At 24.8% G+C, this 23,692-nt stretch overlaps 2 protein-coding genes across 2 annotated transcripts; both read right to left on the reverse strand.

Annotated features, from left to right (window-relative positions):
- Positions 1–38: 38 nt before the first annotated feature.
- Positions 39–3,728, reverse strand: PCHAS_1228900 (glutamate dehydrogenase, putative; the record flags this gene model as incomplete). The annotated part of the gene is made up of 1 exon (XM_016798937.1): positions 39–3,728. One exon carries the CDS (start codon positions 3,726–3,728, stop codon positions 39–41), a length of 3,690 nt encoding a protein of 1,229 aa, XP_016654291.1.
- Positions 3,729–5,867: 2,139 nt separating this feature from the next.
- Positions 5,868–18,872, reverse strand: PCHAS_1229000 (lysine-specific histone demethylase, putative; the record flags this gene model as incomplete). Its single annotated transcript, XM_736044.2, has 1 exon — positions 5,868–18,872. One exon carries the CDS (start codon positions 18,870–18,872, stop codon positions 5,868–5,870), a length of 13,005 nt encoding a protein of 4,334 aa, XP_741137.2.
- Positions 18,873–23,692: the final 4,820 nt, after the last annotated feature.

Below are 23,692 nucleotides of genomic sequence, written 5' to 3' on the forward strand. Positions count from 1 at the left end.
ATATGCAGTAAACATGCAATAGACGATACAAACTCAGACTACTCGTCACAAAGGTTCTGCAAATTTCGAACGTATTCGAAAAAGTTGAAAGCGGAAAGATCGTTGAGGAATTGTTGAGAGTAATAATAGTTAGAAGCAAGGGCTGAAGCAAATAAAGATTTTAAATAAATATATGGAACTTTTTTAAGGATTTGATCAAATGGTACAACCTTTAAAATAGTTGTAGGTATTACTTCACTAAGTATACGTTTAAATAATTTATAATCTTTACATAATGCATCTGATGCAAGGATATCTCTTTTTAATTCACTAATTTTTTTTGATAATATATTAGTGGCTTGAGATATTGGTGTTTTAGTTCGTCTGGTTTCTTTCCAAAGACATTCAAATTCTTGTTCACAATAATAAACAATTTTTTTATGAATTTCTTTAACATATTGTTTATAAAATTCAGAAACTTCATCATCCTCATCTTTTTTCTTGTCATTATTATTTTTGCTATTATCTGCTGATTTATTTCCCAATTCATTAGCAATCAGAATATCTTGTGACGAACATATTTTCATTTGATCTTTGTCCTCTAAAAGTAAATCGCTATCTGCTGAGCACATTAAATCAATAAACTGTTTATCACTTAATGCAAGTCCTACCAAGACTTCTAAACTACTTGATATAACACCACCTTTATTTGTTGATGCATCTTTAAATAATATAACATTTTTATTTTCTAAAATTGATCGTGCTTCATCAGAAATAAATACATTGGCACCTTCAACAATATATTTATATATACATTCGCCATTTATTATAATATTATTGACATTAAAAATATTTATTGAATGAGGTCTACCACCACAAGGATTAAATAATTCACAAGAATTTAATGGATTGAGAAAAAATGTGTTACGACAATCTAAACCACTTTTAATGATTTTATCAAAAACTTGTACATTATGATCTTCAATCGAAATTTTAAATCCTGATTCAGATAAATATTTTTCATTATATAATATACAAGATGTATTCGTTTTAGTAGACCTTAATTTTGCTAATCTAATTAGCTCTTCTTTATTTAATCCGTTTTTATCATATAATACACCAGATCCATCAATAATAGAAATAATTTTTGTTTTAGATTGAAGTATAGCATTACTTCCTAAATCACCATCAGGTCCTCCAACTATCGATCTACTAATACTTTCTTCTTTTATATTTAATTTTTCACATAATTTTTTAATATAAGTTTCTATACCTAATGTTGTCATTCCATAGTAATCATGTGGGACACCTCCATTCTTTCGAAGCTTACCAGTTGAAAATGTTTTCCAATAAAAATAGTTTCGTTTCTTTGCCATTATACAAGCCCAATCCATTAATTGATCTGATCCTGTATTTTCATCTGGCCCTAAAAATATTAAATCTTCTTGATTTACATTTTGCATATTTTTAATATCCTTCTCATATAAATCTCTTTCTATTTGTTTTAAAAATATCGAACTTTCATTTCCACCATTTCTATTCGCTCTATAATTTATGTTTCCATTTTTTGAATTCATTATTTTGTTTACAACATCTTCGGTAGTTCTATTAGCAAATGAAAATTCTATTTTTGGTTGACCTTCCGAATTTAAAACTCCATTTTCACTTTTTGTATCCTCTCTTTTGTTTATGTGACCGTTACTAATGTTCGAGTTACTATTTATGACTGCACATAAATTACTCGATGTAAGATTCAACTGGTTACCTTGAGAAACATTTGAATTCATTCCATCTTCCATTGTACTATTATTAATAAAATTAAAATCATCATCAATCATAGAGGATTTAGTTCCAACCGAATTCGAACTCTTACTTTTATAAGATGACTCAACAAGTAAATCTAAAATGGAATTAACATAAGAATAGAATGCTAGATTTTTAATATGTCTTGTATGTTTTGTTTTACATACATCTATATCTAAAAGTATAATTCCTTTACTACCACCTTCTGGTATATCTTTATTTTTAAAGTTTTGAGTATACGATAAATTATACGCTTCATCAAATAAGTTGTTGTAATTATGCATATATGAATTCGTATTATTTGATATAACTATTCTTATACCTCCTCTTGAAATAGCAGTAAAACGAATATGAAACCCAACAAAATGTAATCCTAAAATCATAATTATAGAATATGGTTGTGCATCATATATTGAATCTTTTAGTAAGGCACCATCAAAAGATATAGCAAAACTAATTTTATGTGAAAGAAAAAAATTCGTTTTTACTGCATATTTTTCAAACATATAAAAATATTGTAAAATATTTTTATAATGATTATCTTCTATTTCATCTATTATATCTTTACTATCTCTATACTCATTTAAATTTAAAGTTTCATTATGTGTACAATTACTAAAATATCTTTGTCGTACATTTGATTTATAATTTTTATTTAACTTTCTTTCAAAATTAAGGAACAGCAATTTTATTGTTCTTGGATTATTCACTGCACAGTTTAATATTTCATCTTTTGTATATTTAGAACTTTTTAATTTCTCTTTTATTATATAAAAATCATTCATTATTCCAGTTCCTAAATGGCTAGATCCATTTCCTTTGAGATTTAATGCATTCTCAACATTCTTATAGCTCGAAAAAGAGTTAGTTGAAAAAAATGCAATAAACTTAATAACTATAAATAAATATGCAGATTCTTCAGCAGTAAATATTCTTTTTACAGACAATTGAATAAACCTTGGATCATTGAACAAACATAATGTTTTCAAAGACTTGACAATTCTATATATTCTATTCCTTAATGCTAAAGATCCCATTTGCTCTTGTTCTCCATTTATAACTGCATTCACATTTAATATAATCAACAAAACTCCATTTTTTAATGGTTCAACATATTTTGAATATGAAAAACATTTATGCATATTTAAACAATCACCAATCAAAGAAAATATCGTAGGTATAACATTACTTCTTTTTACTGCTATAGTTAAAGAGAATGTATTTTCCGATATCTCACAATAATGTGTTTGTAAATATTGACCTGTTAAATCCTGAGTTACAGCTTTATTCAATTCATAATAAATCTCTTCCCATTTTGTTCCTTTTACATATTTATAAAATTTAACATCCATTAATTTTTCTAAATCAGTTTCATTTTCAGTTATTATATCATCTGTATATGTTGGAGGCTCTAAAATATATGTTCTTAATGGCTCTTCATAGGTATGCTCTTTATCAAAAACAGAATGAACTGATCTAAAACTTTTTAACCTATAACACTCTTTTGACATATCACGAAAATTAAAATATTTTTCTTCAATTTTTTTTTCCATTTTATAATTTAATCTCGTTTTATTGTCATTAGCAAATACACGGGTCATAATAAAAATAACATTATTATGAGATTCTTCAAATGTAGGAAAATATTTATCACTAGAATATTGTTCATTAATTTTTGACGTTATTATACACACAACAACTTTACTTATTAATTCAGGACTTGTTTCTTCAAAATGAAATCTATTAAATCCCAGCTTGTTAAAATAAAAATCAATGCTATAATTTATTAAATGTTCAGAAAATAAATTGTAACTTCTCAATAATTGCCTTGTCTGTTCATATTTTTCTTTCCATATTTTACTGTTATTTGAAAATCCTTCCTGATTAAAGCACAATTCTCCTGAATGTGCAGGTGATAATGTTACGGATGGACATTGAATTTCCATTATGCAAAACAAAATATGTAATAACTTATAAGGGGTGTAATAGGTATATATATATAATGTTGTGTGTATTACTCCTATATTATTTAAGAACTCGTTTTCGAATTAAATAGCATGGAAAAAACAAAAATATAAATGGAAACAAATATCTCAGCAGTGTACACGCACGAGGGCTTATATATATAAATATGTTTGTGAAAAAAATAAATAAGGTTATATGCGTAAATAGATTAACAATTAAAATGCATATTAAAAAATATAAATATGTTCATACATATTATATGGGTAAAACCATGTGTACTTACATAAAAATTTTATTACAAACTGTAAATTGCAAACTACAAATTACAACATTATATATAAGCAAGGGAAAAAATTATTACACAAAATAGCATAAGATATTCTCAATACATTATTTTTATATTTTTTGTTTTAATAAATTAAATTAATTTGCCAATAAAATAGTATTGGCATAAAAAATATATAATACTATGTTATATACATGATATGTTGTTTACAAAATATATGTCTATGGAAATGAAGAGGAAAATTATATATAATAAAGGAAACATCCTAATTAAATTTTACGTATAATTGGGGTTAATTCATTGGTTTTATGAAATTGGGGGTTTATAATAAGTTTGAATATTTGTGAAAAAATTTATATTATTTTATGAATATTTTTTATTGTTATTAATATATTTTTTATTGCTTTATGAGTATGTATGAAAATTATTTTTTTATTATTTTGGGGGGCCACCCTTGACTATTTTGTGTACATTTTATTAGCTTATATACTTACATAGTTGCATTAATTTTTAAGCACGTCGCCACTTGCATGGATACATAATAGGTATTTAATTTCTAGGATATCCTTAATTTATAAAACATAGTATTTTTACTACGTTCATACATATAGAAAGCGGAGAATAAGAACCGTTATATTTATTTTTTATGCAAAAACAAAGATTATTATAATTAAGAAATATGGCAAATAAAACAATTTGCATATTTATAAAGCTTAATCAAATATGATATTTATGATATTATATGAGTTCCATAGTTAATATATATTTTTACCAACTTATTATAGTGGAAAATATATGTAACATGTATATATATACCCGCTTTACGGTTTTAAGCATGTAACAATATTTGGATATTGACACCTACCTCTTTAATTTGGGTCATATAAATAATTATAATAATATACTATTATGCTATAAGCTATTTAAAAATATATAAAATTATATATGTCAAAAATTTTGCTTTAAAAATTTTCTACAAATGCCTGGGGGGCTAAGGGATACGAAGTATTATATTATTTTTGTATGCTAAATATTCAAGGCCTATATTGGCATACCCCTTAATAATAATACATACACAAATACAAAAATTGTATCCCCAATTTTGGATACTCTTAATTCATTATACTCCAATTTTATTAGCATTAATAAAATAAATATCTTTTCATTTATTCTTTTCAAATACCGTATATTTAACTCGTTTTTTGTCAAATTATTATTTTATAATTTTTCACAACAATTAAAATAGATATAGCAAAATATAAAATAAAAAATGATTTATAAAATAGTATGCTTTGTATAAATTATACTACTACTTCGCTATTTTGTTTAGTTTCCATCAATTTACACCACTAATGTGGGCTTATAAAAAGGATGGAAATTTGTCATTATGTTTACACAATTTAAAAAATAATTAAAGTTACAAATAGTTTAAAGAAAAAAATAAAAAAACAAAATCGTAAAATTTATAAAATCCTATGCATACATATTTGTCAGTATATGCATAACTGCCTTTGTCTCCCTTGGGTTTTATCCCCATCCCCCTTTACATGCCCATTTGGATGTTTTCACAGAATAAGAAAGCAATGAAAAAAAAACACATATATGAAAAATTAAGTGAAACACATAAAATTTGAAAGTTATGTTTTATGAAAAAACTCAAGCATTCATTTATAGGAAACTCCAAAAATGACACTAAAAGGGAAAATAAAATGGGGGAGGGAAAAGACAATGGGCTAATATTATATAAAAATTAAAGAAAAATACAAATAACGCCATTCTTAAAAATTATATTATATGCATACATATGCATGGTTATATATATCTGATTTGGAATCTATAACTTTCTTCGTTTTTTATGAAGATTTTGCACATTTTGTGTTTCATCAGTCATATTGATATAATTATTATTACTACTATTATTAGTAGTAGTAGCAGTATTGCTATTATTTTTAAACATATTTTTTTGCGACAAATTTGATTTCATATCACTAAGTACATTATTTATTAAATTATTTTTTGTTAGATTATATTTTATGATACTATAGGTTGCTTGATTACCCATTAAATTCATATTTCCATTTTTCTCATATTTATTATTCGGTTCTTGTTGTTTATTTAATGTGTAATTATTTTTTTCATGAGTTTGTCCATTCCCAATATTCAACTCATTGTTCCCACTAGTAGTATCTCCAATTTTATTATTCATATTGTTGGGAATATTCGATGGGTTAACCATACGATCGTTCGATAACAAAATAGGAAAATGTTTATTTACATAGTTATAATGATTTGACTCTTCAATATTATTATTACCATCATCATTTTTATCACCATTATACTTCTTTTCATTATCCCCTTCGCTACTTTCGCTACTTCCACTGCTACTGTGAGTAGTCTGGCTGTTGCTACTAGCGTTACTATATTTGGGATCCAAATCCACAGTTGTTTTTTTTTTTAATGGAACTTCTTTTTTCCCATCATGTAATCCAACATTTTTAAATGTGTTTGTATATCCTTTCAAATAATCACGTAACATATGTTTCATATAATTATCTTTCATATCATGATTATCTATATCATTTTTATGTAGTCTCTCTTCAAGGTTACCCACACTATAATTATGTTTTTTATTATATACATGTCTGTTTACACCATTTTTATGTCTTACACTATTGGAATCCCCTACTTCAACATAATCTTGTAAAATATCTAAATAATTTGCTTGTTTTATTCTTGAATTGTATTCCAAATTTTTTTTTTTTTTTTTTTTTCCCATTTGTTTTTCATCATTATCATCATCACTAATGTAGTGCATAATATCACCTGAATTAGCTATTTGTGGATCTGGTATTTTTTTTTTTTTTTTTTTTGCAAAATCAATATAATTATTTTGACCATTTTTTACATGCTCTTCTTCACTTAATAGATTTTTATTTTTACGTAACAACTTTAATAATTGCTCTAATTCCATATTCTTTTTTTTATTCATATTAATAAACTCTTTAAGGTTGGACAATTCTTTATTTACTCCTACTTTATTTTTTACAAAATTTGTAGGAGCACTAAAATTAGATCTATCCGATTTAGTACAATTCTCATCACTATTACTTTCTTCTACATCTTCTTCAGGTAATAGTAATGAATGATGTCGGGTTAACTGATTCTTTTCAAACCCATTGTCATTATATGCATATCTCATTGCCATTCCACGATTTTGAAATCCTAACTTCAAATTAGGACCATATTTACCTCCTATCAATTCATATATATCCTTTTTCTTTTTCTTTTTTTTAAATTGATTTAAATTATTTTGACCATCTTCATCTATATCGCTTAATGCTCCATTTTTTTTATATTTTTTGTAAATATTGTCCGTTAATTTTATTTGATCCTCTAAATTTAAATCCATCAATTGTGAATTATTATATTCTTTATAATTCAAATTATTAACATTGTAATAATTATTTTTGTTGTTAATAGGAGGGATGGGATATTTGTTGGTGGTAGACATACCTATAGTATCACTCACCTCTCCATTACTTTCACTGTTTAGTTGTTCATCCATTTGGTTTATAGCCATAGGTCTAATTTTAAAATTTCTTTGTACTGCGTCCTTTTTTTTAATTCTTTGTCTTTTTCGCATTCCTAAATAATCAAGAGGTAATAAATTATGCTTTTGCATCATTTCCATATTTTGTACCATTCCTATGTTATTACTATTATTATAAGCTTCCAATTTTTTCTGTTCCGGTTTTAATAAAAGGTTAGAGGAAAAACCTGAGTGCTCACCATTTAAATTTAAACCCATTATCGACTCTTCATTTTCATTTTTGCTATATCCTTGTTCTTTTCCATATACCAAAGAATTTTTATTTATTTTTTTCTTTCGTAAATTATATTTGGAGTCTAATATATTGGAAGAGTTAACTAGATCTTCATTCGTATTTATCTGATCACCTTGGATATAGTCTGGCGCATTATTGTTCCTTTCTTTCTGACCGCTGTGCAGGTTGTTTACATAATTACCATCGTATGCATTAGGATCAAATTCACTGAAGGGATAATCGTGAAGCTTATTACGAACATCCTCTCTCATGTCAACCATCTCAGAAATATTTTTAGAATGTGGAATACCTTTATAGTCATAATTGAAATCGTCATAATTATTTTCTTTCCACATATTATTTACATAGTCAAGGATATTCATATTTTTACTAGTGTATGGCTTGTCTTTCTTTTTTTTTTGAGCTTTTTTTTTTTCATTATTATTTGTAGAGGGATCCATTGAAAACATATTGTCATATTTGGTTTCATAACCTTTTTTATTTATGTCAATAGTATCGCTAGTTACGTGTTTATTTTTCATATTCAAAATTATGGAAAAAAAATTTTGTTTATCTTTTATATTAAGGTCATTAAAAAATTTTGTATTATTTAAATTTTTTAACTCATTCATTCTCATGTAATAAATCATGTTGTCTAACATTTCTAACCCTTTTAATGATTTATCATTCATTACTTTATTTTTTTTATTGGTACCATGTACATATGGTTTATTTGTGGGATATATATTTTGTGGTATTTCGCTTTTTACATTCGCATTTTTTTTTTTTTTTTTTTTTTTATCATTTTGGCTAGCTTGCTCCGTTTGTCCAATTGGACCATTCCCAAGCCCTTTTTCATTTTCAGAAAAGTTTGGATTGAAAACATTTGATATATTTTCTTGAGAACAAATTCTTTCTTTATTCATAAATTTATTTTTATTTAAATTATTCTCTAAAATATAATTTTTCATATTTTTTATTTCGTCATTATCACTTACTCGCATTTTCTGATCATTTTGAATATCGGATGTAAGTTTTTCCATTTGCATATTTAACACATTTCCAAGTTTGTTATTTTTAATTAAATTGTCATAAAGGATATGGGAATTAGTATAATCTCCATTACGTTCATCAGTATTGTTTTTGAAATATTCATTTGTCTTTCCTTTTGTTTCTTGTTTGATTCTACAACTGGGTTTTCCCTTCGCAATATGAAAAAACTCATCAGCGTTACGATTTTCAGTTCCATCTTCATGTCCTTTTTCTTTTCCCTTAATTATTCCCATGTTTATCCCTGCATTTTTAACATAGGATGCTATTAAAAGTTGATTAGATCGATTAATGCCATTTGCTTCCGCTTCTCTTTGCTTAGACATATTTAAGTTTTCATTATCATTATAGTTTATGGTATTTATATTTTCCTTTCCTTCTTTAGTCATTTGTTTTTTTTTTCGTCTTTTTTCAAATTCGATATTGGATTCATTTTGTTGCAAATTCCCACTAAGCCCTTGATAATAATTCTCTAGCAATTTATTTTGAATTCCTTGCTGATTTACATTTTTCCATTTGGGGTTTGTATTATTTCCACTATTATTATTGTCCAAATTCGCGTTGTTATTTTCAAAGTATATTTTATATAATAATTCTAATTTTTTATAATCAACTACATCTTTTTTTTTTAAATCAATAGCTCTTAATAATTGACAAATCTTTTGTTTATTCATCATAGTTCCTTGATTTTTTTCTGTGTCTTTCTCGTATAACGTTTTATACAAATTCCCATTTGGTTCTTCATTACTTACTGGATCAGAAACAGTGCTATCCGCTGCACTTCCACTAACTACTCCTCCACCGCTTAAACCGTTAGCTCTATCCTCTGCCACCTGTTTTCTTCGTCTACAAAATGAATTGAATATTTCTTCTTTATAAGACAATGGCATATCTGGAAAGTCGTTCAATGCATTTATTATGGTATTCATGTCATTTTTCTTTTTGATATTTCGAGAGGAACTAGCAGCCATTTCGTTCATACGATTTTTATCTAAACATGTTTCCATAAGGTTATTATCGATTTTCTTCATGTGAGGCTCTCCAAAATGGCCTTCAGAATATTCTTGTATTCGTATGGGAGCGGTATTATTCATGTTAGCATTTGCACTGCCAAGAATTTTACCGACATTTATCCCTTTGCTGTTTCTATAATTGATATACTTACGAGAAGCTTCATACATTTTGTCATTCAGTAAATATGGTTGACGTGCTTCATTTCCACTATTAATAACACTATTTATTTTGTTCATATCATTTTTATCAAATTGGTTATCCCCTGCTTTACTTTTTTCATAATCACCAACTATATACTTATTTTGAGTTTCATTTATTAGATGGTTTGCCGAATTTGTTGTTTGTTTCTTTTGATTATATGGATCATCATTACTTATCAAGCTTGGTTTCATTTTTTTGATGTTGTTATAGTAATTATATATTAATTTATAAATTATGTGTTCTTTATTCAAATCTTCAGAATTGCATTGATCACATTTGTTGAAATATTCTTTTAATATATCCTCATTGATATCCGTTTGATAAGATGGGCAATTATTTCCCTGTCCAATATTATTTTTTCCATCACCAAGCTCAACATCATTTATGTTATTATTGACATCAATTTTGGAATCACTTCTTATTCGTCTTCTCATTCGTATTCCACTTTGTTTATCTACAAAATTTATGTTTTTATTATTATATTCTATTTTTTCTGTTTGACTTAGTTTTATATTTTCATCACTTCGAATATTATCTCGTTTGGTATTATCATACTCATGACCATATCTCAAACCATTTTCTCTATCATTATATTCTTTGTTTCTTTTATTTTTGCTACCTTCTTTAAAACTTTTTTCAATTTTATAAATTTCATGATCCGATGGATAATATTTATGATCATTATAAATGTTATTTTCATATCCTGTACTATTTACATATCCTGTATTATTTACATAATTTCCTATCGTATTCATCTGCTTATTTCTGTTATAATAATATACAAAATCTTCCTTTTTTTCATTTCTAAATTGGTTATTATTATTTTGTCTACCTTCATAGTTATTAATGTTACCACCCATTTTGTCACCCTTAATCATGTCTTTTTCTTTTTGTTTATATACATTTTTAGCACCTCTCAATTTTTGATAATATGAAGGATCAAATGGTTGAATCCTTCGGTAATTATGATCATAATAATTATCATAAAAATCGTCATCATAATAGTTGTTATAATCTCTTCTCATTCCATAAAGGTCATTTAAATAATTATCATTTTTCCATATTCTCGAGTTTTTACCTTCCAAAGAATATCCAATAAACTTATTATCATTAGGCGATAGGATATTTTTATTCAAAATGTGATCATAATCTTTCTTAACATCATTAATAAATCTATTATCATCATATTCTGTCATATTATTTCCATAATATTGATATGGGGAACATATTCCAGCATAGCTATTATTTCGCTCTTTTGTGAAACCCTCATTCGTATTAACATACATGTTGTTATTACTATTCCCAATGGCACCACTATTTTCGTCAAATAAATAATAATTATTCATCAATTTCTCTTGATTTAGTCTATATATATCTTTATTAAAATAGCTATATCCCAGTAATGTCTTGTCGACCTTTTTGCTAGCCCCGTTTTCATGTGAATAATTATTATACATCATATTATACTGCGCATCCATGGAAGGAAAAATACCTTTATATTTTTTTAATATGTATTTTAGTAAATTATTATTTACATAATTTTCACTTTTTAATATAGACGATAAGTCACTATAGAAATTACTACTATTGCTACTATTATTCGAATTGTTCTTATTTTGATAGTATTTTAAAAATTTACTTATATTGGCATGTATATTATCAGTTAGTTGTCCTATCTTTATAGTCCCCATATAGTTACTACTACTACTGCTAATCGTATCTGTACTGGTACTAACACTGCTACTACGAAGTCTTTTGAGTTGTCTCTCATCTTTTAAGCACAATCTTGAAATTTTGTCTCCATCATAACTTTCGTTGTATATGTTCTGATTTTCCCAATTGGCATAATCTGGAAAATTCTCGTCATTCCCATAATATCGAGGCTTCAACGAATTTTCATAATTTCCTTGCATAATACCACTATGAAATAAATTACATAAATATTTTCCCTTTATTCCTTTTTTCTTATTTCCATTTTTTCTAGAATATATTACATCATTAGGATAGTCTTCACCCTCTTCAGTGAGTTCCGCACTCATTTGGTCACTATCTATAATGTTCTTTTCATTTTCATATATTTTCGCATTCGATAGTATCTGTTCTTTTCTCCTCTTTTCATTGAGATATCGCTCGTATAGCTTTGGATTTTCTTTTCTTATATTCCAGTCTCTTTTATATGGCCTTTCTATCCCATTTAAAGAATAGGATGGATTTTTATTAATGTGATATAATTGGTACATGCGATTATCTTCATTCATACATTCTAATTCATTCATATAATGATTATTACTGTTCATGTAGTTTAATTCGTTGCCCATTTCGTTAATATTTTTTGCACCTCTAATATTATTTCCATCACTAATATGATTAAATAGACACAATTTATTGAAATGATTTGCAGTTTCACCTATATATTTAACTCCTTTAATTTGAATAATTCCTTTCATTTCTTTCATTTGTTTAATTTTTTGTAATTTTTTTTTAATATTTCTTCGTCGTTTTTTAATTTTAAGCATCCTTTCTTCCCCATCAAGCATGCTATCGTTGTCATAATATTCTGGTCCATGCTCATAATAATTGTGATATATTCCATGCATGTACTGATGCTTGTAGCAATATAAAGATTCATGTCTACTCGTTTTTCCTAAATTGGGCCATGACAAATAATTATTGGCACATTTTAAATGAACGAAATTTTTACAATTATATATACTACATTTCATTGATGGAAAATTCATTAAACATACGGAACAATTTTTTTGAAATAAATAATTAAACATTACACTTATATTAAAATACCTGTTACCATATGCATGATTAAATATATAATTATTATAATATAAACAACCTTTATGGCATGTATATTTTAAATACTTCCCACTTATGTGTTTTAATCTTATTATTCCTATAAAATAGTTATTTATTGTTTGAAGTTGGTTACAAAATATACATCGGATGTTTTCATGCCAACTATCGTATTCATTATCTGTTAGTCCTATAACTTCATCATCATATAAATATATAAACAAATTTGTATTTATATTCCTGATCACAATTTCTTTATAATTTACCATCTCTTCACAATCTAAAATTAATTGAAAAGGCGCTACTTTTGATGCTAATGATTTTTCAGTTGGAGATGTTACAACTGATCCCATTGAAGGAATTGCCAAAGACGTAGCAGTTAATGGAGTATTTATAGATGGAAATAATAATTGATTATTTATCGAATTCGTCATTTGTGATAATGGTCCTTTATTTTCTATTGAGGTAGACCCATTCTGCTGACCTGAATGTGGACTAACCATCTTAGCATCAACAAAATTATCATCATCCATAAATTTTTTAAAATTCGAATAATTCTCTTCTTTAGTATAAAAACATTTTGTCAACTTATCCATATAAATCGTTTTGTTTACTTTTTCAATTATACGATAAGCTTCCCTTTTACCACTTAAATAAGAATCAACTATTGAATTACAACCATTACTATGTGTATGCTCACCAGCAAAAAGTAATCTATTCACTGGAAAGGATATAATATCTTTATCTATTATTAAACTTTTTTTTTTAAAATATGAATTTAATCCTCTTGAAAATTTGTTATTATTCCAATCATAAAAATATATTTTTTCAATTTTTATTTGAGGTAACATATTTTTTAAAAAATATGCACAATCATTAATAACTTTTTTTTTCTTCATGTCTTTTTTTTTTATCTTATTTATTTCTTTACTATATTTACTTTTAAAATATAATGCTATTACAGGTTCTGCACTATAAAAAATTATATGACTATATTTATTCATACCCATTTCATTAGTATAACACATTTTATGTTCGTTCTCATTATCATCTAACAAATGTTCCCGTTTTAAATATTTTATTAAACTACTTTCTTTAGGAACATTTCTTTGGTTATTCAATATATTTGTGTAATTATATTGAGATAGTATTATATCATCGATTTCATTCGATTTTTTCTTCACAGTTTTGCATTGTGTAGATTTGTCCCATTCTCTTAGTTCATCCTTTATTTCATTATTATTGTTTGTATTATCTGTGTTCATTAACTGATCAAATGAATACGCATTTGATTCAGTTGTCTTAGATTCTATATTCTTCAAACATGGAGATAAATTATCTTGCTCCTTTTCATTACTATTATTTTTACTGTTATTAAATGAAAATAACTCGTTTAAACAGTGTATACAATCTTCTGTTTTCGAAGATTTTAAATTATCCGTATTTTGTTTGTCAATTTCTTGTATTATTGGCTGATCAAGTATTTTCTGATCATTAAGAAAAGAACTCGGGTCAAAAAAGTAGGGGGCCTGGTCTTTATCATTTTGTGCATATAATTCAGGAATATTAGACTTTTCATTATCATCATTAGTAAATAAATTCACACTTGCATCGTTTCTTAATACATTTCTTTCGTTCACATTTGGCGTATCATATGTATTTCTACACTTGTTGTCTTGGTTAAAGTATATAGTAACATTTTGATCACTTTTTACAATTTTTTTCTTAAGGGTAATAATAATTTTATTATTTGTTGAAACACCCAATCTTTTTATGCTATTAATTTTCCAATCAGGTAATTTAGGAATGAATTCTATTAATCCACTATGATTATTTTCTTTTGATGTGTTTTTCATGATATTTCCTTTTTTCTTTAATTTTTTCTTCGCTTTATTTTTATCGCCATCCCCATTCGCCTTCTTGGCTTTTTTACCCTCTGGCGCATTACAATCATTCGTGTTGGTACTAACGTCATTAACTTTTCCATTATATATTTGCTTCTTTATTTTGGGATTGTTTGAAGAAAAACCAACCTTATTGTTTACGTTTTCTTCCGTATTGTTATTTTTGTCACTATAATATTTACTATGGTTATTATTATCATTGGACAAATATTTGTTGTTTGCATTGAAAGATATTTTCTCTGTATTTACTTTATTACCAAATTTATCATACCTATTTTCCTTTTCTAAGGATTCTATTATATTATTTATTTCTACCATTTCCCCAGTATTATGACTACTATGCTTATTCCCTTTTTCATTCTTATTTTTGTAATTAAAATGTGTATTGCTTTCGGCACATTTCTGTTTTTTTAAGCAATCTTTGTTAGTCTTGTTTTCCATAGTCTCATTTTTATTTACATTGCCGATCATATTATTATTGAAAATGTAGTTATTTGATATGTTTCCATTTGGATTGCTTTTTGTGCTTACTGAACAATTCGTATCATTATTTCGATTATTATTAAATTCGTTTTCACTACTAAATATATTTTCATCATTTTCATTATTACCACTATACCCATTATTATTTGTGGATGATATATTTTTTCCTGGCGATGTATATAAACTGGCACTAATTGAGCTGAATAAATTATTAACACTTTTATTTTCGTTTGTCGTTAGCTCGATATTTCTTATAAAGTCATCACTCATACTTTGCAAATTATTACTACTTTCATTTGTTTGGTAATCCGCTCCTTTATTTATAGCACCCTTTTCTTTTTCCGGATTAATAAATGGAATATTTCCATGATTTTCAGAAGTTTCTTTTTTTGTAATGGGTAGATCTTTACATTTTATTCTTCGACTTTTCATATTTGAAACATCATCAGCATCATGATAATCAGAAACGGAATCCTTGCTATTTTTCTTGGCATCATGACATGATGTTGTAGTAGCAATTTCATGTTTCTTTTTTCTTTTTCCATCCATCTCGTCACCCTCTTTTATATTATTATTTTTAATCGAATTTTTTGTGTCATCTTCATAAGGAATATTATTCTTTTTATCTTTAATTTTCATATGTCTTTTTTTACAGGTGTCTAAGTCTACTTTTTTACTATTGTCTTTCTTCTTGTTTTTAGACTCTTTTTTTTGTCCTCCTTCTCCATCATAAAATTTTATACTATCCTTCAAAACTCCTATAGGAACTGTAACAATACAATAGTCATATAATCGGGTATCGACATAATTTTCAAAACTTAATTTAATATGGTCGTTGTAAGAATATATTTTATTGACAATTTTATTTTTTTTAATTTTAACATTTTTTTTTAATTTTTTAATTATTTTTGACAATTCAAATGTGCAACATATATTTTTAAAAATATCTAAATAATGTAAATTGTGGAATATATACTGTATCGATAATGAATGTATTTTAATTCCACAAACAGATTCTATTAGTGACATATATAATTTTACATATATATATGTTTTAAAATATTTCTTTTGTTTTATTTGATGCTTTTGTTCTTTTATTTTATTAATTTCTGAATTTATAACTTCTCCAAAAGATGCATATAAAAACTGTTTTTTTATAACTGGATCATTAAAATATTTAGTATTAGATATATGTTCATAAAAACTTCTCAATTTTTTTATAAGTTTAAAAAATTCATTTCTCATTTTGTATGTATATATTTTTTTATTATTATAATATATATAATGCTTGTATAAATGGCTATTTATGTTATTATTATAAATATTTTTTTTTAAACAAAAGTTTATTAAAGGATTATTCCTATTGACATAAAAATCAACTTCACCTAAAAAGGATTTTTTATAACTTTTGGGGGAATATAAATATTTACCACCTAATCGATTTCGTGCTTCATATATAACTACGTCTATATTATTATTCTGTAATATATATGCAGCAGATAAACCAGACATACCACCACCAATAATCACAACTTTCATTTTTTTATTAACATTCGCAATTGTATTTATATGATAAATTATATCATTTTGGCTCGGATTATCATTCTTATTTTCACGTGTTTTTTTAAGTAAAAGAATATTATATTCACTATATGAAAATATATTTTCATTTCTTTTTTCTGATATATCAATTTTATTATTTAGATTTAAATCATCTTTTTTTTCTTTAATTCGATGATATTTTTCTAAAGGATTTCTTCTACATTTCGGGAAACACCATTTTGGATGAATTTCGTTAGTGTGTATTTTTTTCTTAACCATTTTTGCTATATTGGTATCCTTCCCTATATATTTATCCTTAGTATCAATATTGTTATCTCTCAATTTATTTTCTATTTCTTGCTCATTTCTTATCCTTTTTCTTATCTTTTCAGCAATTCTTTTCCTATTTTCATATTCTTTCTTTCGCCTTGTAAAATAGGTCATGTTCTGCCTCTCTATTCCGGCTTCTAGTTTATCCTCTGCTTTTACATCAACATTGTTATTAATATCATCAGTGTATAATACTCTATCATTATTTGGCATCTTTTCTAGATAATTGAATCGATGCCTATCTTCGTCTTCTGCTTCATCTTCCATATTTTCCTCGACTCCTTTCCATTTTTTTCCTTCTTTTCCCTTTTTGTATGAACCTATTTTTTCGTATTTTTCCTTATTATCCGTATCACTACTACTACAAATAAAGCTATTTGAATTATTTGGATAAAAACAGGACATCTCATCATAAAAGGAATTAAATATTATAGAATCATTTTCATACGATGCTGATGATGATTTTATTATTTTTTTTTTGTCATAATTGCTTTTTGAATTTTCACTTTTTACGCTCGAATACATAGTACTATTTGATCTAACACTTGCAACTTTCCCTTTTTTTATTTTATCAGTTTCTTCTTCACTACTTTCACTCTCATTTTCCTTTTTATTATCATGACTGTCTTTTTCATTATCACTATCCTTGTTGTTATCATCACCGTTGCTATTATTTCGATCGTTGTTATTTCCCCCACCGCTATTGTTACTTCCATTATGGTTTCCCTCATTGTTGGTGTTGTCTATTTTATCATTATTATATGTATTTCCATCGTTTCCCCCTTTATCATTATCATTATCATCACTTTTTATGTTATTCATGTTTTTATTCATTTCATTATGATTGTCATCACTTTGACGATTTCCATCATTCTGACGGAAACCCACATTATTTGTGCTATTAACTTGCTGGAGAAGATTGCTGAAATTGCTTTGACTCTGCTCATGCACACTGGAATTAGTTAAATCTGTAACACTTTTTCCTTTGGCATCGTTTATATTATTACTGTTTTTATTACTTAACAATTCTGAGTTTGTTTCCGTATTTTTTATTTGCATACGTTTTTTAGCATTTATATAGAATTCATATATAGCGTTTTTTTTTTCATTCCCCTGGATATGATTATCCTTATTATTAATACCATTAGCCTTAAAGGGCTTTTTGGTGTCTTTGTTAATTTGACAAAACATATTTATATAATTCATTTTTTTATATGAAATTTTAATGTTATTGCTGGAATTATTGTTTTTTTGTTTTTTTACTATCCCATTTATCCTTGAATTACCTACATGTTTTAGTTTCCTTTTTGTACTAATTTTTGTTCTATTCTTTTCTCGTTTTTTGATTTTATATTTTTTTAAAACAGTTTTATAAGCCAAATTATTTAATACATATATTTTTTTAAATACATCATTATTTGTTTTTTTAATTTTTACAAAACAATTATTTTTGAATTTTCCACTGTAGATAGACTCATTTAGTGTGCAATTTTTATATTTTTGCAATTTTATTTGTTTTATTTTTTCATTAGTTAAATAAATGAATTTTATTCTTTGATAATGTGGAAAGGATAAATATTTGGATGTTTTTTCGTTGAAAATATTATTCAAAATATATTTATTATTTTTTTTTTGTCCTCCATGAGGATATTTTTCCACATTAGTTAATGCCCAGGTTATTGGCATTATGATTGTCTTTTTTTAAATATGGTTTATTCTATTATGTTGTATTTACTTTATTCTATATATTATGTTGTGTATTTTGTTTATTTTTTATTTTATTTTATCTTTTTTTTTTTCTAGCTATTTTTTTTCGTAATAATTTTTTTTTTTAGTTTAGCTAGATACTTTTTTAGCTTGCTACTAGTTATTTGCACAAAGAAATAAAAATAAGCTTATCTTAACAATAAAAAAATTATTATGATAAAAAACAAGATAAAGCAAAAAGCACTCTTATAGTGTAAAATTCAACACCTACACCCATATAATATATATAATATAAATGGTATGCCAAAAAAAAGGTTAGGGTCTTTTCCCATTTCATAAATATGCATTTTCAATAATAGACATGTTGTACATATCTCATTTATTCTGTTAAAATATTTATATAATTACATAAAAAAAAATTAAATATTATAATGAAAAGATATCGATATTAACAACAATAAAAGCAAAAATAATACTAATATATTCTTGCTATGACATTAAAATTTTTATATGTGTGTATTAAAATAAATAATATACATAAAAAACACAAAACAAATAATTCATATATCATACATTTTTTTTATTATTCTAGTTTGACGAGCATATATATGCATATTTATACATATAGTTATATATACACATGCAACCTTTTCGAGTTGTACAAGTATTCATAATATATGATTATATTAAATTAACTGAGCATATACATAAATCCATTAGGGCATATGTCCAAATAATATATTTATAACTGCACTAGAACAAATATTCGTATATGTAAGCGAAATAATTACATCCAAAGCAAAGAAAAAGGGTATATAGTTGTATATAAATATATATACATATATTTATATGCGTGTACATGTGTGTGTGTATATATATGCTAACATATTTATACATAGACATGTACATACATTAATATATGGGTATATAGACATGTACATACATTAACAAATTTGTATGTAGACATGTAAATATTTATATGAAACACCGAAATGAAATTATGAATGGTGGTAAATGCAAAAACAGAAAATCTTCAATATAAGCATGCTCATAAAGAGTTATTAAGTTCATAAATAAGTATAAATGTATATAATATGCATATCAAGAAAAAAAATATGATGTCTACATAACACCATAAAAGTAAACACAATAAACAACAGATATTTAATAAATATTAATAAGTATACAAATGTGTATAAATTTATAATTGTAAAAAAAAAGAAAAGAAAAACAAACGAAAAAACGAAAAAGCAAAAAAACAAAAAAATTTGTATTTTAATATACTCTATATTTGTTCTCTTGGTTCGTTTTTCGTTTTCTACATTAAGTTCTCTTTTTTGTGTTCTTTTTTTATTATTTTATAAATTTATATTTTATTATATATTTTTTAAATAAGATTTTATCTGCTTTTCGCATTTCCTGATTTATTATAAATAAAAATATGGTTAAATAGATTTAAAAAAAAAAAAAAAGTTGAAAAAGGCAATAAGTTTAAATTCATAAATGTTGAAGGGGAATAAAACAATTGTTTATAAAATAAGAGCACATTCAGTTTCCGCCCATGTTACATTACAAATAAATATACAAATGTACATTATGAGTGTGATGAAAGTATTGCTTTGTTTCGATTTTATTTTAACTGGTTACGAAATCCACACCACATATTTCTTAATAATGGCGAATAAACAAATGAAGTTTTTTTATTTTTTTTTGTCTCGAATAATTAATATATAACAAGCTCATGCATAAATATTTATCTTAAACTAATAGATATTTTTATTTCTTTTCGTTTAGCATATGGATGTTGCTTTTTGAACTAAGTGGCGTAAAAATGCATATATGCACGATAGTCTATATATATCCTATATGTATATAACATATGTGGTAATATGGGCTTATAATAATATTTTTTTACATGCACCTACATTTATTACTTTTTTTTTCTTTCTTAAAAATTGTATGTACATGTGTATTTGTACAAATATGATAATTCATACATGCCTATATATATTTACATGTATATATAGGCATTAAAAAAAAATTATAATATATAAAATGCTCTTTCTCCTTAATGCCACCATTTATTAATCATAAGAAAAAGTATAAAAATTGTGAAAATTTTAAAAAAATAGAGAAAACAAATAAAATAAAGAAACTAAAAAGTTATATATTATAACTTGGTATAATATCAAAGTGTAGGAAAAAAGTTGTAACATTTATTCAAGTTTCAAATATAAATTTCGAAACAATTTATAGTTAAAGATATAGGGGAAAAAAAATATATATTCGATATTTTGTTTATTCTTATGTTAACAGTATATAATACTTTAACAGGTGCAAAAAACAAGTTTCACACCTGAATGTAAATATATACGTGTATATATGGGGGTACTACATATATTATGAGGTACACGCTATAAAAAGAAATGTTCTATTTGATTATAGAACTAAAACGTGTGAAACCATTTTTTGTAAATAATCTTAAGTTATACCTATAAAGCTACATTTTTTTTTGTTCTATATTTTATATGAATGCCAATATAGTTACATAATTTTGTGCATGCTTTGAATCTTTCATATGAATAAAATAAATATAAAAAAAAAAAAAAAATGGAAAATTAATACATATATATATAAGCAATTTTTACATTAGCAATCCTATTTATAGATACCTTTATTTTTGATAAAGTAGGAATTTCGTGCTTGCACTATTTAAATAAATATATATGATTTGAAAATATGTAAAATTTTTTATTTTGTACCCCTTATTTGGTATAACATATGGTTAGATAATATACTTATAATCATTTCACAAATTTAATAAAAAAAAATATAAAAAATAAAAAGTATAGTTCCCTTAATTATGAATTATTTACTAACCCCTTTATTATACATAAATATATATATAGCATGTGTTGTGTTTAATCTCTCTCATAGATATATTTTTTTATTTTGGAAAATTGTACTACAATTGTTAAAATGGTGGTACACCATTAAATGGTGGAGGAGAAATTTTCCACAAGGGTTTTTCCATATGCATGCGCTATTATCTTTAGAAAACATTATGTAATTTCACAAAAATAAAGAAATAAAATAAAGAAATAAAATAAAGTATAATATAAAATAATAAAATAAAAGGAATATAAAGTAAAATTTTATATATCAAAAGTTTTGACATTAATTATTTTCTTCAAATATTTATTTTAATTTTACCTATTAATAAAATATAGATAGATAGATAGGTAATATATGGTCCCGAATTCTTATTGGAAATAAAACCGGGGTATTCATATGAAATATATCATATTATAATACTGCATAACCATATATATCATGTAAAATATGTGTTATTTTTTTATTCGTCACCCTTTTATTTTATTATAAAAAAAGAAATTAGTACCCATAATTATATATCTAATAAATATATACACGAGATATAGTATGTACCGAATAAAAAGAATCGGCTTCAATACGTATTTTTTTATAGCAAATTAGAGAAATGGAAGAGAAAATAATATTAAAAAAAAAAAAAGGATAAAGGGAATTATGGCAAATAATATACCGACCTTAATTTTATGTTATTACTTTAAAAAAATAAAACAAAAAATAATAATAATAAAAAAAATTAAATTAATGGAACATATGTATAATTACATATTTAATATATGCTATAATAAAAGTTAAAAATAATGCACAATATACTTTATAACACTTTTTTTTTTATTTTCTTTTTATTTAATTCCATTATTTGAAAATTAAAAAAAAAAATAAAATATTAATATTTTAACAAATTTGCTGTGTAAAATTATAGAGATACTCATAACTTCATAAAAAAAATAAGCCGTTTCTATAATTATATTTTAATAGTTTCAAAATTTTTGAAAACGTAAAATATATTTATTATGCACATAATATGGGCATGTATATTATGAAGATAATTTTTTTTTTTGTATATACATGAATATATTGCTTAGTTCCCATTTATAGATATTATCCACATATCACAGCTTATAATATATGTAGATTTATACTTATATAAGTATATTTTCTGCATATACTATATTATAATTTTTCACAAATATATTTGAATTCATTTGTTAAATGTTTAAAGATTGAAGTAGGCCTTTTGAATACTTGAATCAGGCCAAGAACAATATTGATCTATAGTGTTAACCAAAAAAATCGAAAAAATATATAACTTAGGAATTAGTATGTATTTTTTTAAAAATTTTAAAATGGGTCACTTCAATTGTTCGAGAGTAATTGTAACAGTTTATATATAATTTTATTTTGAGTATAACTCAATTATTTTTTTTTTTTTTTTTATAAATATTTGAAAAACACCATTGAATGAAGAGAAAAATCGAGTAACATATATAAGCAATTTCAAGAAGCCTTTAAAACACATATTTATATCAATTCGTTTTATTTAAAAATATATTTTGCGAAAAAGAAGATGAAATGATGAAATAATTGAATTCTATATATTTTCATAATCCCAAAATACTAAGGATTTTTTTTCCTTTTTATTTTTATAAAATATATATATTTTTTTAATTAACTCAGTCTCCGAATTTGCTGGGAATATATATATATAAATTTGTTTGTGTACTTTTTTATGGAATAATCGGAATTTTATTTGTATATAAGAAGCTTTACCAATTTGTGCTGAGCAAGCAATATATGTAAAGTGTATATACACCCGTTGTTTGCAAAAAAAAAAATATATTGAAAGTGTGCATAAGTCAGGATAACCATTTTTGTGAGCTTATATAACAAAAAAAAAAAAAAAAAATAAA

Source organism: Plasmodium chabaudi (genome assembly GCF_900002335.3).
Source record: "Plasmodium chabaudi chabaudi strain AS genome assembly, chromosome: 12".
Lineage (NCBI taxonomy): Eukaryota > Apicomplexa > Aconoidasida > Haemosporida > Plasmodiidae > Plasmodium > Plasmodium chabaudi.